This window comes from Lithobates pipiens, unplaced genomic scaffold (assembly GCF_037356315.1).
Source record: "Lithobates pipiens isolate NorthernLeopardFrog02 unplaced genomic scaffold, aLitPip1_a1.2 Scaffold_18, whole genome shotgun sequence".
NCBI classification, from domain to species: domain Eukaryota; kingdom Metazoa; phylum Chordata; class Amphibia; order Anura; family Ranidae; genus Lithobates; species Lithobates pipiens.
The window spans coordinates 124,475,582-124,497,817 of NW_027507758.1; the positions used below are offsets into that span (position 1 = coordinate 124,475,582).

The 22,236-nt window shown below is 40.3% G+C and overlaps 1 protein-coding gene across 5 annotated transcripts in view; it reads right to left on the reverse strand.

Moving 5' to 3' along the window:
* Positions 1-22,236, reverse strand: part of USP34 (ubiquitin specific peptidase 34) — a 305,275-nt gene that overhangs the window by 67,815 nt on the left and 215,224 nt on the right. For all 5 annotated transcript variants that reach the window (XM_077486073.1, XM_077486072.1, XM_077486074.1 and 2 more), the window contains 11 exons: positions 21,547-21,693; positions 21,405-21,461; positions 16,612-16,689; positions 15,264-15,358; positions 12,977-13,149; positions 12,450-12,603; positions 8,981-9,059; positions 5,169-5,222; positions 4,981-5,076; positions 237-301; positions 35-110 (listed from right to left, as the gene is read on the reverse strand). In XM_077486073.1, the coding sequence (XP_077342199.1) occupies positions 35-110; positions 237-301; positions 4,981-5,076; positions 5,169-5,222; positions 8,981-9,059; positions 12,450-12,603; positions 12,977-13,149; positions 15,264-15,358; positions 16,612-16,689; positions 21,405-21,461; positions 21,547-21,693 (1,074 nt within the window). The remainder of the gene's footprint in view (positions 1-34; positions 111-236; positions 302-4,980; positions 5,077-5,168; positions 5,223-8,980; positions 9,060-12,449; positions 12,604-12,976; positions 13,150-15,263; positions 15,359-16,611; positions 16,690-21,404; positions 21,462-21,546; positions 21,694-22,236) is intronic.

The window sequence follows — 22,236 nt, forward strand, 5'->3', positions numbered from 1 at the left end:
TGGTACAAGTAAATTTGCAGACATTGCCTTTTACCTTGGCTGTCATTAGGGACACCGCTTTAGGATCTGGTAAGGTGCTGGGAATACTGCTGCACAGCTGCCACATAAACCTATGAAACACAAGGCGATATTTTATAATTTCACTCCTTTAACACAGGGCATCTGAAAATATATATATATTTTAAACACACATATATATATTAAACATGTTTTTAAATATAAAAACACACCCTTACCCAAAATAAGTGTGTTCAAAAATGTTTTTGTCCTGTAGAAATTGCATGTTGTCGTGCCAGATCCACTGTTAAAACAAAATGTATGCATTACGGATGTTGCAATCAGTTTATGTAAAATGATGGCGCTGTTAATTTGAAAGAAGAGGTTATGCAGAAAGATTGGAGTGTAATACCCGTCCAATGGGCATCTTTAAGAGCCTAATAACTAAGCCAACAAAGTGCATAAACCTAAACGTCAATCTTTCTGCATTAGCCAATGGCTATCATAGTACAAAACCCTACCACTAACATAACACACACAGCTACTGTTGTCATTCAGTGAAACAAGAGAAGTGCAGAACTAATAATGTTGACAACAGAAAAGTGTACCAAAAGGGGAACAGACGTATAGCTGGTCTTGATGTTCCTAAAGGGGAATTCTAGCCAATATGACTGGAATGAGATGGAATGAACAAATTGTCTAACATTGCTATGAAGAAGCCATGGAAATCATACACTACCAGCAAGAAAAATGAGCTTGTAGATGAAGTCCAGGCAAAATAATTAAAACTGATGACTGCTAGGGAATAATGATGTTTGTTTAGTAGAAACACACTGAGTTTATTTTCAGACTCAGAAATCAAGTAAAAAAAAGAATGTAGGGCATACACTGGAACAGTTCCAGTTTAATTCAATATCTGATGGCCTTAGAAAATTACAGCATACACTGTGAGACAGTGCTACACACATACTGAAAGTCAGTTAATTAGTGCTGAACTGGCCAGTTTTCAGTAAAGCCGTGTACAACACTAACAGTTTTTCGTGCAGCTCAGCAGGTTGCACGAAAAAAAAAACAAGAAGCTGACAGCTCCATTTGGAGCCGCTGTACTAACCATGCAAGGTTGATTCAGTGATTTCCCCCACTGAGCTGTTCTGACAGGGGGACGGCTTCTGTTGGACAGAACAGCGCGCGCGCACACAGGACGAATGTCAGCTTTTTTTTTTTTTTTTTTTTTAACTGGCTGTTGTCTGACATTCGGCCTGTGTACAGGGCTTAAAAATGCACACCCAGCTTTAAACAACTTTGAACATAATCTGCCCTTGTAAGGACACCTTAAGCTTTAGATAAGATAGTGTTGATCCAGGAGCACATTTCCAGGGGAGACAGCTCATATTTTATAGCAACGGCCCCATCAGTAGGGCATGTACTCCTATCTCCCATTTATTCAACAAAGTATGTGTTGTGCAGGTCAGTAAGCTCAATACTTCTTTGAATCACTATACAGGGGTAATTTACTATAGCGTTTGGCAATTTCCAATCAATAAATTGCAGCTGTGTTCACTTTAAATAGCCAAATCATGTGCAGATTAAAAAAATATATATTTTTAAATGATTGGATAATTAAAGTGAACACAACTTAAGTGAACATTCTCTGCTCCTTTAATAAAACATATTGATTGTGTTTATCATCACAATTTCTCCTGTCTAGAATGGGTACATTTTTGCCAGTGATAAATTATACAAAAAATAAAAGTACATACAACAGTGAGGGGAAAAAAATAAAAAAAGCATTCGATCACCTGCTGATTTTGTACATTTGCCCACTGACAAAGAAATGATCAGTCTATATTTCTAATGGTTTATTTTAACAGTGAGGCCGGGTTCACACCACTGCGATGCGGGAACGCCGCGAATCCGCGGCGTTTTCCCGCATCGCAATACTCCCGCCGGCAGTTCACACCGCCCTATGCGGACGGCTGGGAGTGTCAATGTTATGTTAATGACACCCCCAGATCCGTCCGCATATCGCAGTGCGATCTACCGACTCGCACAGGAATCGGATCGCATGGTGTGAACACCCATGCGATCCGATTCTGTTGCGGACCAAAAAAAGGGTCCCGTGCGAGTTTGCTGCGGGAGCGATGCGAATTCAGCCATACTATCTGTATGGCTGTACTCGCATCGCTACGGAGATCGGATGTGATTTGCGGTGCGAATCACATCCGGATCTCCCCTGAGAGACAGAACAACAAAAAAAAAAAAATATCCAGAAAAACACATTTAAAAAAAGTTATAAAATCTATTTGCATTTTAATGAGAAAAAAGTATTTGATCCCCTATCAATCAGCACGATTTCTGGCTCCCAGGTGTCTTCTACACAGGTAACAAGCTGAGATTAGGAGCACACTCCTTAAGGGAGCACTTCTAATCTCAGTTTGTTACCTGTATAAAAAGACACCTGTCCACAGAAGCAATCAGATTCCAATCTCTCCACCATGGCCAAGAGCTGTTCAAGAATGTCAGGGACAAGATTGTAATCCTACACAAGGCTGGATGGGTTACAAGATCATCGCCAAGCAGCTTGGCAAGAGGGTGACAACAGTTGTTGTGATTATTCGCAATTGGAAAAAACACAAAATAAATGTCTCTCTCCCTCGGTCTGGGGCTCCATGCAAGATATCACCTTGTGGAGTTTCAATGCAAGGCTGAAACAACTAATCGATTAATCGACACCTAATCGATTATGAAAATAGTTGTCAACTATTTTCATAATTGATTAATTGGCCAGCCAATTCGTTGACCTGCCTATAGAATGCATTGTTTGTTTACATATCAGTTAATACAGTGCAGCACACATACAGCTCAGTACATCCTACATACAGGTCAGTAAGACTGGCCATACATTATACAATTTTCTTGTACAACTTTCCTTTTCATTTACCAAAACCGTATAATACTAGGTCAAACCTAAACACTTTCCATTTGTGTGCAATCAGACAGGCCCTTATACTACATAGTTGAAGGTAAATCTAAAAAAGAAAATTGAAGAAAATTGTATGGTGTATGGCCAGCTTAAGTGCCTGAGAACTTGTGAATGTGAGAGGAGCAATGCCTCATGGGGCATAAAGTCCTGGGCAGGAAGTGAGTGGGTACAAAAGGCAGAATAAGTTTTTTTACCTTGCTATAGGGGCACGCTATACTATAATTTGCAGCTTGCTATTGGGGCACTCTGAAGGCAGGAGGAACCAGTAGTATCAGTAAGGGACCGCAGAAGAGAAGAATTGGGGCTGCTCTGTGCAAAACCATTACACAGAGCAGGTAAGTATAACATGTTTGTTGTTTAAAAAAAAAAAAAATTACTTTAAAGACTGTTCAGCGAACATTAGCATCTGAACCCAGCAAAGGTGGAAGCCGATAGACTGGAGGCAATAGCAGGCATACAATTACATTTAAAGCAAACTTTCACATGGAGGAAAGCCACGTTATGTGGGAGCATGGCACATTACATGAGGGCAGGGCATATTTCATGGAGGCAGAGAACATTACATGCGCCCCAGTGTGAAAGGGTTTTAAATAAAAAATGTGATCCGAGTCTCATGAGATTCACCAGATTCAACCTCCAATAGTATACAGTATATCTCTTCTGTCTGTTATTCTCAAAGTGGATTAGAGATTTTGCTCCCTAACCATATAGTTGGTTATTTATATTTACCACTGCATATCGATTTTTAAGAATACATTATTTTTTTTAAACTTTACATATTAAATTATACGCCGCATTTTTTTTTTTAAAGGTTATTATCCGATTAATCAAAACAATAAAATCGGCCAACTAATTGATTACGAAAATAATCTTTAGTTGCAGCCCTATTTCAATGATCATGAGAACGGTGAGGAATCAGCTCAGAACTACATAGTGGACTCTTGTCAATGATCAAGGCAGCCGAGACAATAGTCACCAAGAAAACAATTGGTTACACACTATGCCGTGAATGACTGAAAATCTGCAGTGCCTGCAAGGTCCCCCTGCTCAAGAAAGCACATGTATAGGCCCATCTGAAGTTTGCTAATGAACATCTGATTAATTCAAAGGAGAACTGGGTGAAAGTGTTCTTGTCATAGGAGACCAAAATCAAGCTCATTGGCATCAACTCAACTCGGCTATTTTTGGAGGAGGAGGAATGCTGCCTATGACCCCCAAGAACACCATCCTCACTGTCAAACACGGGAGGTGGAAACATTCTTGGGGGGGGGGGGGGGGTTCTGCTAAGGGGACAGGACAAAATATAGAAAATATGTGGAGGGAGCTGAAGGTTCGAGTTACCAAACCTGGTGGCCAACTACAATAAACCTCTGATTGCCAACAAGGGCTTTGTGAGGGGGTCAAATACTTATTTTACTCATTAAAATGCAAAATGAAAATAAACCTACCAATAAAATGATACACCGATCATTTCTTTGTCAGTGGGCAAACGTACAAAATCAGCAGGGGATCAAATACTTTTTTTCCCCTTCACTGTACATACATATAAAGTGTTTGTAAAGTTTTTTTTTTTTTTTTGTTAAAATAACAAACATGTCATACTTACCTGCTCTGTGGAATGGTTTTGCAGAGCAGCCCCGATCCTCCTCTGCTTGGCGCTCCTGGCTCATCCCCCCTGCTGAATGCCTCCCACAGGCACTTGTGTGTGCTTGCTCCTGAGCCCCACTTCTGTGTCTATAAGAGACAAAGGGCACTGCTCTCCCACTGGCTGTAATTGACAGCAGCAGGAGACATTGGCTCCCACTGCTGTGTCTGAGCCAGTCAGCTATTATGCACATAACTGGATTGAGGATTTGGCTCTTGTATGTATTTAGGGAGGGCTGCGGTTGGAGCTGCATGCAAAAGGTTTTTTACTTTACTGCATAGAATATACGCAGGCATCCAATCTTATGTTGCTTGAACACAATGGTACAACATTTCCACAGTTATGAGATATATACCTCTAGGAGTTCTGAAGAGACATCGAACTTCACCTCCTTGCTGGTCTCCTCCTCTGGCTCCACACGTTTATAAAATAGCATGTAAGCACTATGAGTCTATGGAGACAAGACAATTCTGTATTACCAGTTCCAATTTTAGGCACCATTTCTATGTATTTAATATGTTAATGGTTTTTATGAGCATGTACCTTTTCAAAAGAGAAGTCCATAAACTTATCAGTTACAGAGTCATAGGTTTTTGTCTGAAGGGAGAAGAGAAAAAATAAATAAAACAAACAATGTACAACGTGACAATGTGAAATATAGAAGACCGCTTGATATTTAATTTAACATATAGCACTCTTAATTTAGGTGACTACCCAACACTTGCCATACTCATAACTTAAAGTGTATCAAAGCTTTTGTTTTGTTTTTTACGGATTTGTAATACATTAAACCACACTGCACTGCTCTCATGTAACCCATTTTAACCAATTTTAAGGCGTGGGTGCTTGGCTAACCAGTGACGATGCACAAATCCAAAAGGTAGAAAAAAAAGCCATCATTCGCTGTAGAAAGACCATTTTGTACTTTTCTATTTTTATATTGATGTCTTTTATTGGTGTTCTTTAGTGTCCAGATTTAGAATTGCAGCCACATTTTTTACAGGTCCCTATGGGACAGGGAAATAAGAATTACTTTACCATTTTTGGTTTACTGGGGAATGCCACATGCAGGGTGTGTTGCATCTTTTGTTTTCCATCCCGAACACTGGACAGTTATAAGGAACATACTTATTTTTTGCATTTTAGTTACTCATAAATACTGCTTTGGCTGCATGTTACCATGACCCTGGTTTGTGCATGGTGACCCTTGGCTCACCACACTTATTTAGAACTGTGGGCTTTCAGCTCTGTCTGTAACAAAGAGGGTCTGTATACCGTCAAATAGTGTTTACTTCCCAATACGGGACTTAGTCCTAATCATTCTGGAACATCATTCATCATTCAGAGTGCTGGCTTTTCTCTACATTTTTATTTTTTTTATTGTCATCATTGGGAAGTTTCACTTTCTTCATTTCTCTTGTTACTGTCATAGTAAAAAAAAAATGTTTAACTGGGGTTAGAAAAGGAATAGAGACGAAAACTTGCAAAAGGAAGACGTGCTGCTTTGTAACTAAAGCCGGCCATAGATTCATCAGTGTAAATGGCCCTGCTTGACAAGTTGATCTATTGAAGAGACACCCTGGAAAACTTTTGTCCATCAGGGTTTGCAAATGATGATCAGTGTATTCCAACAGGGGTGGGTCCCTCTGTCAGAATACAATGTCCTGGCCAGTGGGGGGTTGGGGTGGCGGACTGCAGGCCATTTTTGTGGATGAAGAAATTTGTCAGCTGCCTGGAAAAAATAAAATAAATACCCTTCTATGGGAAGACTTTATAAGGGTTTTTCCTTGTTTAGAAGAGAGTTCCTCTTCCTGTTGTGTCTGTATGACAAAGTGAAGGAATATCTCCACCCTTGAACAAAGGATCCAAAAAAATAAATAAAAAAAAATCTTCCCTCCTATATCCAAAACAAAAATCAAGTTTTGGATTGGATTTAGATATATTTTAAGTATACAGTTCTGTAGCAAGTGAAATATTTGCTGACCTCAGTATGTGACATTATGGCTGCCTAGCCTTATCCAGCGTTTTTAATACTTTGTGAGTGACTTTGCCAAGACGTACGTGCAGAACAGGAGTTCTGAATTCTCTGAGGGGGATCTATCAATTCTGCAGCACAGCAATGCTAAACAGGGTCAGTGAGAAAGATTTTGTGGCATTTAATACAAGACTACAGCTTAAAGTGGCTACCTTGTATAACAGCAGCTTTTTGTAGGCAACAAGAATTTCTTCTAAACTTGCACAGTTTAGGAGATATTCAATGCATCCGCATGTGCCGATGACGTCGGCAAATGCGCACTGAAGAAACGGCCCGCTCATGATGTTTTTTCAGCTGCTGTCCCATTACCGGCGGCTCCTGTGTGCATACACGGGAGTGACGTCAATGCGACTCCGGCCAATCACAGCGCCAAATTCCGTTATATGCGATTAGGTTCCTCCCCGTCCGGTGTAACATTTGGCACCTTTTAGGGGGAGCAGATACCCAACACAGGTATTTGCTCCCACTTCTGGCGACAGATCGCCGCAGATTCCACGGTGATCTACACCATGTCCAGCCCCTCCTTCAGTCAGGATGCACAGCGCAACTCACGCATGCGCAGTAGGGAATCAAGCTGTGAAGCCGCAAGGACTTAAATAACCGATTCCATTACTGAAGATGCCGGCGTTTCCACCCGGGAGCCAAGGGACAGATCGGCTTTGGGTAAGGACATCGTGTGCGCCTTGAACAGGTAAGTGACCATATTTTAAAAGTCAGCAGTTGTAGTATTTATAGCTGCGGTCCTAAATCCCTCCCTTAACTGCTCTAAAGTAGCACTGTGACAAAACAAAATCTGGCTCTGACCATTTATTAATTGTGTGTTAATGTGACAAATATAAGGTAAATCATCTGTCAGACGCTTTGCTAAGTGAGAGGCATGCTCATTTGAGTCCAACTGTGTTGCTAATTTGCTTAACCACTTGACCGCTGGAAGATTTAACCCCCCCCCCCCCCCTTCTCTTTATGACCAGGTAATCGCAATACGGCACTGCTTTACTTTAACTGACAATTGCTGTACCCAAACAAAATTCATGTCCCCCCCCCCATAAATAGAGCTTTCTTTTCGTGGTATTTGATCACCACCGCGGTTTTTATTTTTTGCACTATAAGCAAAAAAAAAAGCAGGCAATTTAAAATATATTTTTTTTTTACTTTCTGCTATAAAATATAATCAATAAATGAAAAAAAAATGGAATTTCTTCATCAATTTAGGACAATATGTATTCTGCTACATATTTTTTGGTAAACAAAAATCCCAATAAGCGTATATTGTTTGAAGACGCTATCACTTTTGCTCAAACCAAACTATGTTATATTAAATTTTTTTACTAGTAATGGCAGTGATCAGTGACTTATAGTGGGATTGCGATACTGCGGCGGACAGTCGGAACGCTAACTGACATTTTGGGGGCCAGTGACACCAATACAGAGATCAATACTAAAAATATGCACCGTCACTGTACTAATGACACTGGCTGGGAAGAAGTTAAACATCACAGGCAAAGGGTTAACTGTGTGCCTAGCCAGTGTTTGTGCACTGTGTGGGAGGTGCCTTTACTAGGGGAAGGCATGGGTCCATGTTCCTGCTTTAGTTACACAGGATCCATGTTTGCTGTACTGACAGAAAGGCAATCATCCTTGTTTACATAGGCAAATCCCTGCTCTTGCGCTCTGCCTAATGATCGCCAGGTGCCAGCGGACAGAGCCCACGGTACCCACAAATCAGCTACAGACACAGAGGGAGCGGGTCGTGCATGCACTCCCTAGACACGGTAGTGTTGAATCAAGTACCTAGTATGTAATCTGGTGCAGTAGTGCCACCTTTCCACGGTACAATTAAGTTATACTGGCAGCAGATGGTTAATCCTCCATCTTTACTTACAGCATGGATGTGCTCAGTTAGAGAAAACAGACATTTTCCAAAGGTTTCCTTTAAGAGGGCTATAAAATAAGAAGTGTACGATTGTATTGTACCTAGTTTTTCACATTCCAGCAACAAGGGTAGATTAGAACATATACAATACTTTATCCACATTGAATTGTTTAACTTATAGGATTCAAACAGCCAGCCAAATAGCTTTTTCAGAAAGTTGTCACAGATGTCGGCCTACATATTTCATGCAGTGCAGATTTTTTTTCCTCTAACAATGTGCAGTAACCTATAAACCAGTCATCTTTCAATCTCCCCATAGTTCTAAAATGATGCTTGCTGTGTTACTACACCATCCTTGTACAGTCTGAATAGAGCTTGATAGCCGAGTTAGTTACAGTGCTTGGCTAAATACTACATTTCTACTTTATGGATATTAAATTAACTTACGGTCATTTCACCCCCAAAACATTCAGAAGCAAGTTGAGCTGAATCAAATGGCTTCACTTCAGCATCATTGAAAAGATACCTGAGAAATGAAATGCGTTACTACCACAATATCATATGAAGTATAACAGTTAATTTTTGTAAAATATCTACACTAGTACTTCCATCAACTATCCCCACCACACATGAGCTGCCTCCTTGGTCTGTAACATCAGGCCTGGGGAAGTGGGTGGGCCCCAATCAATGCTGAATGGGGGCCAAGTACCTCCCTGGACCTGCGCTATCTAGCGTTTCTTATCTCTTGGCCAGAGTCAGCAGACTGCATAATAAGGATTGCTGCAAATAGGATTACTCCTCTTCTAAGAACAAAAAAGTATATAGGGCATACAGTCATATGAGGGCACTGCATTTTTAATGACAGTGCCATTTTAAAAGGAGTTAAAGCGGGAGTCCACCGGGACTCCGCGTTTTTTTTTTTTTTTAAAAGCCAGCGGCTACAAATACTGCAGCTGCTGACTTTTAAAATAGTGACACTTACCTGTCCAGCGCGCCCGCGATGTCGGCACCCGAAGCCGATCTCTAGGTCGCCTGTCGGGTCCTGCCGCCCCCATCTTGGGTATGGGAATCAGGAAATGGAGCGTTTCGGCTTCATTTCCCGGTTCCCTACTGCGCAATAAGGACGCTCCCCGCTGCCTCTGGGATCTGTGTGTTTCCCAGCAGGCAGCGGGGCACTTGCGGGAAGGGGCGGGCACTTGCGGAAAGGGGCGTACGTTACGCCCCTTTCCGCAGAGCGCTATCCCGGAAGTGGGTGCAGTTACCTGGATTATCCAGGTAACTGCACTCCCCTCCCCCCTGAAAGGTGCCGATTGTGGCACCAGAGGGGGGGAGGGTTCCGATGAGCGGAAGGTCCACTTTAGGGTAGACCTCCGCTTTAATATACAACTAACATTAACGGTTTGCTACTGTCTACACCAGGAGTCTCCAAACTTTATAAACAAAGGGCCAGTTTGCTATCCTTCAGAGGGGGCAGACTGACCAGTGGGAATAGAAAATGTCCCAGCATCAGTGGCAGTAAACAATGGCACATTATTGGTGTCAGTTAGAAGAATTATGCTCCATTGTTTGTGTCATTGGGAGGAACTGTTCCCTTATCGCTGGCTTCAGTGAATGAACTAGAGCCCCAAGGGCCAGATGAAAGTAAAAGGACTGCATTATTATTATACGGGTTTTATATAGCGCCAACAGTTTGCTCAGTGCTTTACAACATGAGGGCAGACATTAGTTACATTACAATTTGGTACATGAGGAATCAGAGGGCCCTGCTCGTTAGAGCTTACAATCTAGGAGGGAGGGTCAATTGATACAAAAGGCAATAGCTGTGGGGGGATGAGCTGATGGAGGAAGTAAAACAGTGTTTGTTAGAAGCAGGATAGGCTTCTTTGAAGAGAAGGGTTTTCAGGTATCGTCTAAAGATGGATAGATTAGGGGACAGTAGTCGGACAGATTGGGGTAGGGAGTTCCAAAGGATGGGACTGCATAAGGCCACCTGGCTGCAGTTTGGAGACCATTGGTGTACACTATACATCAAAAGTAATGTAAATTGCATCACCCTCCAGCTTATTTATGGCATGTCAAAAACAAAGTAGTAGTAGGTTGCATCTCTCGTCTTCCAGAAATGGATAAAAGTGGCATGCGCTAATGGGATTATTCAATCTACATTATGGGGAACCAGTTGGGAAGTTTAACACCATATTTCTATAGGCATCATATGGTTTTGCGTAGCCAAACTTTCACATCAGTTCTTCGAAACACAGAAGAGCGATGCCACAAATATACCATTTGGGCCGTCTGCCCCCACCTTTGTTTTTTTTACTTTGTTATCAGATCTATGCTTATCCCAATCATTTTTAAACACACTTAGTGCTGACGGACTCTCACTACCCTCTGCAGTTTGCTTAAAGCACCAACTACTATTTTGGGACAGTTCTGAACTCGTAATCGTTAAGTGTCATCAAACCCAGTACCTTGCATTCACTATATCTGATCTTCCACATTATTATAGTAAATATGAACTGCTAAATACCTTTGCTCATCAGCAGTCTATAACAGTCTTATGACTTCTGTCAGTGCCTGGTTAAAGCTTGCAGGAGGAGTTTTCATTCTACTCTGACTGTCCTATAGGCTGCAGGATCCCTGACCCTCTGTCTGGACAGTGTTGCTTGGCCCTGTACTGATCACATGCCCCACGCCCAAGGAGAGGAAAAAAAAATCTCTAGCAATACACACAAAACTGAGCATGTGCAGAGTGCCCTCAAGGTTCTGTACTATCAGATAGATTTAGGACTGTAGAAGAAGGGGATGAACAGAAAAGACAGAATCAAACAGCCTTTTGACACAATGCATAGGATTAGCCTCTTATGTTCCACGGTGTGTAGAACAAGCATGTTTACAGACCGATTTTACTGTTGTGAGTTTAGTAACACTTTAATATCATATTGATTATACAGACTTCCTAAAATCTTTTTCATACCCATAATGTATTTAAAGGTTTAAATCCTGTACCCCATTGTCCTTTTTCACCTATTTACACTTCCTTCTCTTTTCAATATCTTTTTGTAAATTAGGTCTCCAGAACTAAACAGACAGTAACATAAATGCAATCAAAGCTCTAAAAATTAACCAGAAAGATCTAAGGAAAAGTAACTTCAAAGTCTGGCCTTTTCGTCAAAAATGACAAGACAATAAGGGATTTTATTTTTGGAAAACGTTCAGTTCACCCAATTAGATTAGCAAGATAGTTCCTGGATCCCATTCAATCAACTTTTGCTAGAAAGGAAATGTGGTGAAACCCAAGGCCAGCCATTGACTGTTTGAATCTCAGACGGTTCAGTAGGAAGCGGCAAGGTTCAAACCATGTATGGGCAGGCTGAACATACCCAAGTTGATCAATCAATTTGGGTAAAACCAGCCTGCCGGATTTTGCATATGATTATAACTGGTATATAGCTACTAGAAATAATCATGGTCTTCTCTCAGCATGGATGGCTTCCCCACCCGGAGAGTACAGCGGCTTGGCAAAAGGGATTCCCCTGTCAACACTGTCACCCATGGTTGCAGGAAAGAAATTCACTCTGTGTATGGCCTGCCTAAGAGGATATTCTGGTTCAGATGTACACAACTCAGAGAAGACATAAAATCAGACACCCAAGTTATCTATCCTAACACAGGGCACTCACTCCAATACATGATTTATACAACACATTGTCCACTATAGGTCAGTGATGGCGAACCTTGGCACTCCAGCTGTTTTGGAACTACATTTCCCATGATGCTCATGTACTCTGCAGTGTAGCCGTGAATCATGGGAAATGTAGTTCCAAAACATCTGGGGTGCCAAGGTTCGCCATCACTGACATAGGTGATTGCCACATGAGGGCATGATTGCATAAAAAATTAAAAAGCTAGGACATACCATTTATTATTTTTATAAGCATGTGGATTCACAATGTCCCTGATGAAGCTGTAGTAGTGGCCACCGTCAGCAGTACCGGTATGAACAGTGACCCCTATTAAATCATACTCATAGCTCTCAGTCTCTCTCGCTTCCTCCCCCTCCTCTTTGAAACCTAAAAAAAAAATAACAAAAAACCTGGAAGATGATTGGTTTCTATGCAGAGCTGCACCAAATTTTGCAGTCTTCAGTCTTAGTAAACCAACCCCACAGTATATATTTAAAAGGCTACTATGACAATCTTTATTACAAGCAGTTTTAAAAAAAAATGTATACAAAACACAGTGTTGAATACACTACATAAATACAATTTTAAAGCTAAAGCCATCAATGGGGACAGCTGTTCTGGTGAAAATCAGTTAAGCTGAGATTTCTTCTCCCTTTGGAGAGATTTTATTCACTGTTGTGTTTAGGAAAGGACATAAAAGGGAAACTTTAAGGCCAGCTCAAAAGTGTCAGGACCTGGCAAACAGATAATCACACCATACCTTCTATTCTGTCATTTTTTCCCATTAAAAAATCTTCTGTGTAGGGAGTCATATCCAGTCGAAGAGGAAAAGAAAAGTGTGTGTTGACCTTTTCCTTCATCATGGTGACCATATTAAAAGTGTACCGCATTGTATTAAAGCTTAGTATCCTTGGCAATTTCTTAAAACAAGCTCTAAAAAAAAAAAGGACAAGAGAGGTAATATAAAGATAATATTCTAGCATAGATATGAAGAATAGCAAATGTGGGGTAGGGAAAAAAAAACTAAATTTTTTTTTAAAACTTTCACTGGCAGAGTTGGATCTAAGTTTTTTTTTGTTTGTTTTTTTTGCACAAATGGTAAAATAAATATTTATAATATTTCTGAAAGCAGGGACTCATCATAAAATGATGGAAGCTGCAATTTTTTTTTATGTCGCATGATACTGGCACAACTGCATATTTTCAGTAAAAAGTAAATATAGTGCAAAAAAAAAAAAAAAATTATATATATATATATATATATATATATATATATATATATATATATATATATATATATATATATATATATGAGTATTTTCTTTTATATAAATACAGGCAGTATTTCAGCAGTAGGTTGTAGTGCTTAGAATATTGACTGCTCTCCTCCAAAACTGTGGCCCATGATAATTTACAACTATTAAAAAAATGAAAGGCAAACATTTTTGTTTTCCTTGGAATGTATAAAAAAAATGCAGTTTGGTAAAATATCTCAAATACTTGAGTCTGTGCCTTCCTTCCCCTCCCCTTTGTCCCCAATAAATGTTGTTGATCCACAGTAGGAGCAGAATCCTATGGAAGTTTCATTTTTATTTTTTTATGGCTCTTTGCTATGATAGGAGGAGTACCAACACAAAAGTTTGAACACATTAATTCTTGCACATGCAGTTGACTGTTATTTAACGTTTGCGTTTTATTTTTTTACACATTCTAGGCTATTCATAGATCATACTTTACACCCATGCAGTGTCAGATTACGGTAATTTTCTGTTGTAAAATCCACAATTTGATTGTGGTAATGAGACTACACTGCAGGAGAGGCCGCATGTGTCAGAAAACAGAAAAAAAAAAAAGGATCTTTCTTCCAGATAACAGATTCTACAGAACATAATCGAGCACAATCTATATGCATAAGGCAGAAGTTAAAGCTGTTGTAAAGGTTCAGTTTTATTTATTTTTTTGTAAAACAAACATGTTCTACTTACCTTCTCTGTACAACAATATTGCACAGAGTGGCCCCACAACCTCCTCTTCTGGGGTCCTGTAGGCTTCTCCTCTTCTTGATTTACCCCCATAGGAAGCCACTTCCTATGGTGGTGCACTTGCAGGCTTGCTCCCAAGCCAGGCTATGTGCATCCATTGACGCACAGTGCGGCTCAGCCCTGCTCCCTGCATAGAATTTGATTGACAGAGGCAGGAGCCAACGGCCAGAGCGGGGACAACCAAGAAAGCTGCTACAGAGAGGCACAGTTCTGGATTGAGTAAGTATTTATGGGGGTAAGGGGGGCGATACTATTACAGGGACATTTTTTTAACTTAACGTAGGGAATGCATTAAAGTGTTTGTTAACCCAAAAAATAAAAAAATGCAGATCCTGGTCCCTTAAAGCAGATTATACAGCAATCTTGTGCAATCTGCCCCTCTAAACTGTAACAAAAAAAAAAACAAAAAACATTGATCTTGCCACTTCCTGTATGCCCTTGTTAAATAGACCACAATAACCAGGGTAGCTACGACCTTATCACCGTGGTCAAAGTATGTCCCTCCATCATACACTGTCCCCTCTGCTCTTCTCACTCCCCCCTGTCATCTGTGTCCGCCCCCCCCCAATCTTGTAGAATAAAATGAGATGCTGGCAGTGAAGTTTTTTTTGAGCTGTGTAAATACCTAATTTTCGATGTCTTCAGGCCAGTTTACAGCTTTAAAGCTATTAGACACGGCTTCTGCGGAGTAGACGAGCGGCCATGTGATCTCCCTGGCTGGCATCAGAGGGTGATCATGACCCCTCTCTCAGAAGCAATAGATCGGAGCTGAAATTAGGCATTTACAACACTATTTTTTTTAAAACTACAGACACAGTGTGCTATGCCAGTCTCTAATAGAGGGGCTGGCATAGTTTTATATGGATGGGTTAACAAACCCTTTAAGGTATAAAAAATGTCTAGCCTTTAGAACCACTTTAAAGCACTTGTTGCCTTGCACATCTAATATTTTCAAGTGCTTTTTTGTAAAAACATCCTGAAAGAAATCGCTTGTTTCACACAGACCTTTTCTCCGCTCGCACCTTCTTTCCACATTGGGAGCATGTGTACATATTGTCACCTTCCAATGTGTCCTTGATGGTGACTTCATCTAGTGACTCCTAAAGTAAAAACAAATAGGGTTTAGATAATGCACCTTATTCCAAAATCAAACGCACACAATTTTATGGTCTAAAGCCCTACCCTTTCTATGTATTTTTCACAATAATAAATGTTGGATTTTTCCGTATTGTCAAGTCCCTCTACCAACAGTCACAACAACAAATCAAATCAATGAATGTTCCTAATAGGTGACACAAGCAGCAGAAAAAAAACCTTGCAGTGGTTTTAAACCCTCACCACTATCCAAAATAGAAAAAAAAAAAGTTCTGGGGTCAGATATACTTTAGCCAAAAGCGAATGAACAAACTTGTCATCAATATAGGATATAACTTTCTAAAAGCTCGTCCTTTGCCCATACTAGATTTAAAAATGCACTAACAAGCAGGTGTAGCACCCGAATCAATGCATTTAATAACCAGGATAAATGCACTTGTAAAAATGAAGTATCAGATACATGGTTATAATTGTTTCCCCATGTTGTGTACACCAGTGCAGTGTAATCATATTTCACCATAATTAAATTTCTACTTTACATGAAAATCCATTTGTAACCTCTATGTATGAAGCATGGCAAGGACCCATTCCCCCACCTGATCCATGTAAACCATGATGCCCTTAAAGAGTTAGGTGAGCCCTTTACTTACTACTGAGATAAACTGGTCCTTAAAGTGATTGTAAAGTCTAGTTTGTCATTAAAAAACACATTATACTTACCTGCCATGTGCAGTGGTTTTGCACAGAACAGCTCGAATCCTCCTCTTCTTGGGTCCCTGGCTGGAGCTCCTGGCCCCTCCCTCATGTTGAGTGGCCCCACAGCAAGCAGCTTGCTATGAGGGCACCCGAGTCAAGCTGAAGCTCCGTGTATCCATTCAGACACGGCACTGCAGTTCAGCCCCGCCCCCTTTCTCTCCCAACTGGCTGTGTTTAATTAACAGCAGTGGGAGCTAATGGCGTCACTGCTTTGTCTCAGTCAATCAGGAGAAGAATATCCTGGATGGCAGAGGCACTCGTGGACATCGCTGGATAGAAATGGGCTCAGGTAAGTATTAGGGGGGCTGCTGCACACAAAAGGCTTTTTATCTTCATGCATAGAATGCATGAAGATAAAAAATCTTCTGCCTTTACAATCACTTTAATGAGAAACATGGTTTTCAATCTTCATACCACAATATTGGATTTTATTAGCATACACAAGTGGAACCGCCAAGCAAATCTGACACTTGTGTTTGGCTTGGGAACACAGGATACTCACATATATGTTTTTCATATCAGCTACCTGACATCTCACAGTATAGAATTCTTCAGCGGTCTGACTTACATGTTCACAATCCTAGAGGAAAACAAAGTTAGCAAATATATCAGCACAAGCAATAATACTAATCTGTGTAACAAAGGCATTTTTTTTAGAAAGATTTACTAAAAACATAATCTACAGTATTACTTGGCAAATGAGCATTGTTTCCAGATATCAAAAAAAAAAAATGGGGATCGGCTTCCCATTTGTCTGGCGGATTGGGCGACAGTCAGATGGAAATGGACAGCTAGTTTGTTTACATCAGACTACCCACAGAGAACAGCATGCTGTGTCTGTTCTGCATAGCAGAGTGGACACAGACCGGTCATTCGCCTGCCCAGTGGGCAACGGATTACTCTCGTCTGAAAGGGGCCTAAAAATATATTTTTTATTAAAGGGAGCATACTCAAAACAATAAATAAATCAGCTTGGTGTAAATAATCTTTTTGCCAAGTTAGAGGAAATATTTGCAATTAGCTACTTGGGGTCCCTCTAGTGCCTGATCTAGTAGCCTCCATCTTTAATATAACAAAGATATGGAGTAACCAGCATTTAAAATGCCTCAAGAAAAATAACTTGATGTATAACTTGATGTGTATGGTAACTGCAAATTTGCTAACTGAATATCCCCTTTTGTTTTAATTTGTAAAAAAATAAAAATAAAATTTAAACTACAGAACTGTGTTAAGGTTTTAGGGCAAGTTCACACCATAGAAACGCAGACCGGATACATTGTAGGTGCTTTTCTGTATGCGCGTTTTTGATGCGTTGCAGTGCATTTTTTTCCTTCTTTACTTTGAATAAGGACATGCGTGTTCCAGTGCGGTTTTGGTGTGTTCTTAGTGCTTTTTACAGCGTTCACGGTACAGTCCAGTGCAGGAAAAATGCAGCATGTTCTACTTTTTTTTCCAGGAACTGGAACTGCAAGTACTGGTGTGAACTATGCCAATAAAAATCGCATAACCTACTTTCTGGACTGCATGTGGTGTGATCAATGCTGAAAAAAAATACTGTAAATTAGGAATGTTTTCAGAAATAGAACAGTTAAACCTTACAAATTGGAAAATAAATGAACAGAAGAGGAATCCAAATCAAAATCAGTATTTGGCGTGACCACATTTTGCCTTCAAAACAGCATCAATTCTTCTAGGTACACTTGCACGCAATTTTTGAAATAATCGGTAGGTTGTTCCAGTCATCTTGGAGAACTAAGCACAGATCTTCTGCGGATGTAGGCTGCCTCAAATCCTTCTGTCTCTTCCTTTAATCCCAGACAGACGATGTTGTAGAGATCAGGGTTCTGTGGGGGTCAAACCATCACTTCCAGGACTCCTTGTTCTTATTCACACTGAAGATAATTCTTAATGACATTGGCTGTATGTTTGGGGTCGTTTTCCCGCTGCAGAATAAATTTGGGGCCAATCACATGCCTCCCTGATGGTATGGCATGATGGATAACTATCTGCCTGTATTTCTCAGCGTTGAGGACACCACTGATCCTGACCAAACCTCCAACTGAATTTTGCAGTAATACAGGACCAAACTTGCAAGGAACCTCCCCATCATGTTTCACGGTTGCCCGCAGACGCTCATTTCTAAACCTCTCTCCAACCCTTCACAAACAAACTGCCTCCTGCTACAGCCAGTTTTGACTCCAGTCTAGCGCTCCTGCTGCCATTTTTCTGCGCCCTCTTCACCCCAGTTCCTATGTTTTCATGCATATCCGAGTCTCGTAAACCTTGTTTCCATGTTGAAGGAATGACTTTAGGCTGCAATTCCCCCATGAAGACCACTTCTGGCCAGACTTCTCCAGACAGTAGATCTGGAGACACCCACAGACCTACCAATTGAACAGAGAGAATTTATTGTGGAAGTTATCTTTACTGTTATCTTACAATTATTTTTCATCTGATGGGGAGTTCTACATTTGATGGGGAGGTCCTCCATTAGACTTTATTTGAGATTTATAGATGGCCTCCTGGAGGATGGTACATCTAGATTAGGTTAATTTTTTGAGTACCATAATTGGAACACTGGAGAGGCTGAAAATTATGAGATACACTACTTGGATGTACTCCTTAAGGGAGTGAACAAGGAGGGTATCACTACTCTCTATAGAAAACCTTTGTCAGGAAATTCCCTTTTAGCTCAATCAGGACGCCCTAGACACACCATTAAGGGGATCCCTGTGGGACAGTTTTTACGAATCAGGAGAATCTGTGGTAGGGTTGATTTTGAGCATGAGGCAGCATCTTTATTCCCCGATGGTTCTTGGAAAGAGGATATCCAAGATGGATGATCAATAGGGCTTGGATTATTGCCAAGAATAAAAACAGAACAGACCTTATCCGTAGAAAAAGGATGCATGCTCAAAATCATCAAAAAAGAATGACTTACAGTATGGAATTCAAAGAGATAAGAGATTGTGAATAGACATCTTCCTGTTCTATATGCAGATGAGACTTGTGCCAGTATTCTACAGGGAGGAATCAATGTAGCGCCACGCAGAGCACCCAACCTGGGTCAATCGCTGTCCCCTAGTTTCTTTAAAATAAGAACTATCAATCTTTAACATTGCTGCATTTCAAGGGAAACTTCAAGTGTGGCATGAATGGGTATCCTTGCTGCAGCCATGTAGTCAATGGAAATCAGTTTTGTTCAACAGTCACACAAAAGCACTATGAAATAACCGATTTCTACAACTGCAACACTAATTATGTTATATACCTACTGACATGCAACATTTGTCGCATTCAATATGTGGGTAGAACAACCAGGCATCTTCGTGATCTTTTCAATGAACATCTATATAGTGTGACAAAAAATTTGAATACAAATGTAGCTAAGCATTTAAATTCATGCCATAATGGCAATACTTCAGCTATGTGTATACAAGTAATTGACAAGATCAGGTCGCCAGTGAGGGGGTGGGTGATGTGTTTCGGTTGCTGTGCCAGAGAGACGTTTCCTGGAAAATTTCACCTCTAGACTCGCTGCTCCCCACATGGGTGTTACTCATTTTTCTGACTAGCCAAATATACATCTTTTCCGGCAGTATATTATCAGGCCCATATCGCGCGCCCCCCCCCCCCCTTTTTGTCACATCCATTCCAAGCTATATACTACTATTCTTTGCCTTGTGATGTGTCTGTCAATATGGTCCTTTTGTATTTAGTGTCTCTAACTTTCAGCGCAAATATGAGTTTAATTATGATAGCTTTGTTTCTGATAACATGCACACCCAAAATAGCTGGTCATCTAATTAATTTATTGAATCAAGTCCCTCCTATAGATTACAGAAGGACAATTTAAAATTAGGGCCGTGTTGTTACCGCCCATATTGTTCCATAGATTATATATAAGAGAGAGAGAGAGATACCTTGATAGCGTCCCCATGGTTTTGATTAATGTTTTTATTGTGGGGCTAGCCAAATATATATGTATTTACATATATATTTACTCAGGTGTAATGGAGTATAGCAAACATATATTCATTTTAACCATTGGGATATGAATGGGTTATATTGCTTTTCAATTTGGATGTTTTCTTCTTTTCTATATGCATTTATATTTTTTACACATATGTACACACTTTTTCCTGTTTTTTCATAGCACACTATTTGTATATATTGATATATACTCATCACTACCACTAACCTTATTTATGAGTGGATATCCAAATATATGCAAGTTTATATGTCTAGGTCTTTTTCTTTCTCAATGTTTATGTGAATCACATGTGGCTAGAAATTGAATGATCTGTATCACCTGTTGCTATATTGGATAGGTTTATATAAGTAGAATGCTGCTGACTTACCTTTGTAATGAATAAGTGCAACTGTTAGTGTGTGAAACTCATCTACCATTTGAACTGTTTGTAGCACTTGGGATGTTCATTTATTAAACAAGAATTTTGAATGGATCTTGGAGTGCAGCCATTTCTTCAGTGTTAAGTAGATGGATCCCGCTGGTTTCCAGAAGTTCTGTGTTGGGGGCACTGCTGGAGATCTTTCAATGTCAAAGAGAAGTAAGCATAAATGTGTCTTTCATCTGCTGCATACATCTGACAACCGTCTCCGGTCCTCAATGTTGCCTATTTCTTTGCGTTTCTAAAAAGAGCTTGAACAGCACATTTTGAAACGCCAGTGTGATTAAAAATCTTTGCTGATGCAGGATAACTAGCTTGTGTCTTGTTGCTGTGCTCAGTCTTGCCGCTGTGCTCAGTCTTGCCATGATGTATGACTTGTGACATGAAGTTGTCTCCCATAACCTCACCTTAGCAACAGTTTGGCTGCTCTTCACCCAGTTGTAAGCCTTCTACACAGCCATTTCTGTTTATGAATGTATTTCAACCAACATATAAAATTGATGATCTTTAGCACCTGCTTTATATTGGTATAATTGGTTAATCATACAGCTTACTCTAAGCCAAACACCCTGACTTTCTGCAAGTGCACATAATGTAAGAAATTATGGTCTGAAGCCAAAGGGTGGTCACACCAAATATTGTTTTGATTTAAAGGTTTCTTCTGTACGCTCACTTTGCATTTTTTAAATTGATAAAAATAAACAAAAAAATGTTTTAAAGCATTCTTACTTTATATAGCATTTCTACACACCTGCCTAAAACTTTTACAAAGTACTCTATGGAAAATAGTTCACTTTAGTTCAGATCAAACATTTATGTTTTATGATTTTAAACATTTTCCTACTCTTGTTATAGATTTCAGAAAAGTTTAAATAAATCTTACCAAAGACACAACATTATTTGTAATGACCCCTCCAAATAAACTCTTTACTGTGTTTTTCTGTTGAAAAATAAGAAAAAGGATTATGTTAAAAGGACAAATTATACTGGAAAAACTCAGGTGATAATAGGCAAGGAGAACTTACCAGCTCAGGAGACATTTCTTCAATCTTTGTAATAAGGTCTGTGAAGAACTCTGTCATATCTTTCTGTTCTCCTGTGTTGAGTGGCTGCTTGTCCATGGTGTAGGTCTTACAGAACGGCCTTGGGTTATAAGCTTTACATTCACTTTCCTGGAGTAAACACATTACAACACTTCAATGGTAGCACACAAATATGGGATTGAGTGTTTCCGTCTTTTACAAAAACCATAAAACAAATCAAGACAATGGTCTTCTGATGCTTAACGAGGAACTGCAGTCTGCTTACATAAATATGTAATAAAAACATCTTTGCCATTCTTAACCACTTGAGGACCGCCGTATTGCCATTGTACGTCAGCACAATGGCACAGGCAGGCATAATCACGTACATCTACGTGATTGCCTTCCAGCGGGTGGGGGGTCCGATCGGACCCCCTCCCGCTGGTTACGGCGGTCCGATTCGGTCCAGGAGCGCTCCGTGATGAGGGGATGGCCGTTGGTTTTCGGCCACCCCCTCTGGATCGCTCCTGGCCAATGAGAAGCTTCCTCCCCTGTGTATTGTTTACACAGGAAGGAGGAAGTGATGTCATTCTCCTCGGGGCGGTCTTTTTGACCGGACTACGAGGAGAACAGTAAAAGTAAGTGTGCACCAACACTACACTGACATGTAGGTACACACAGGCACACAAACCC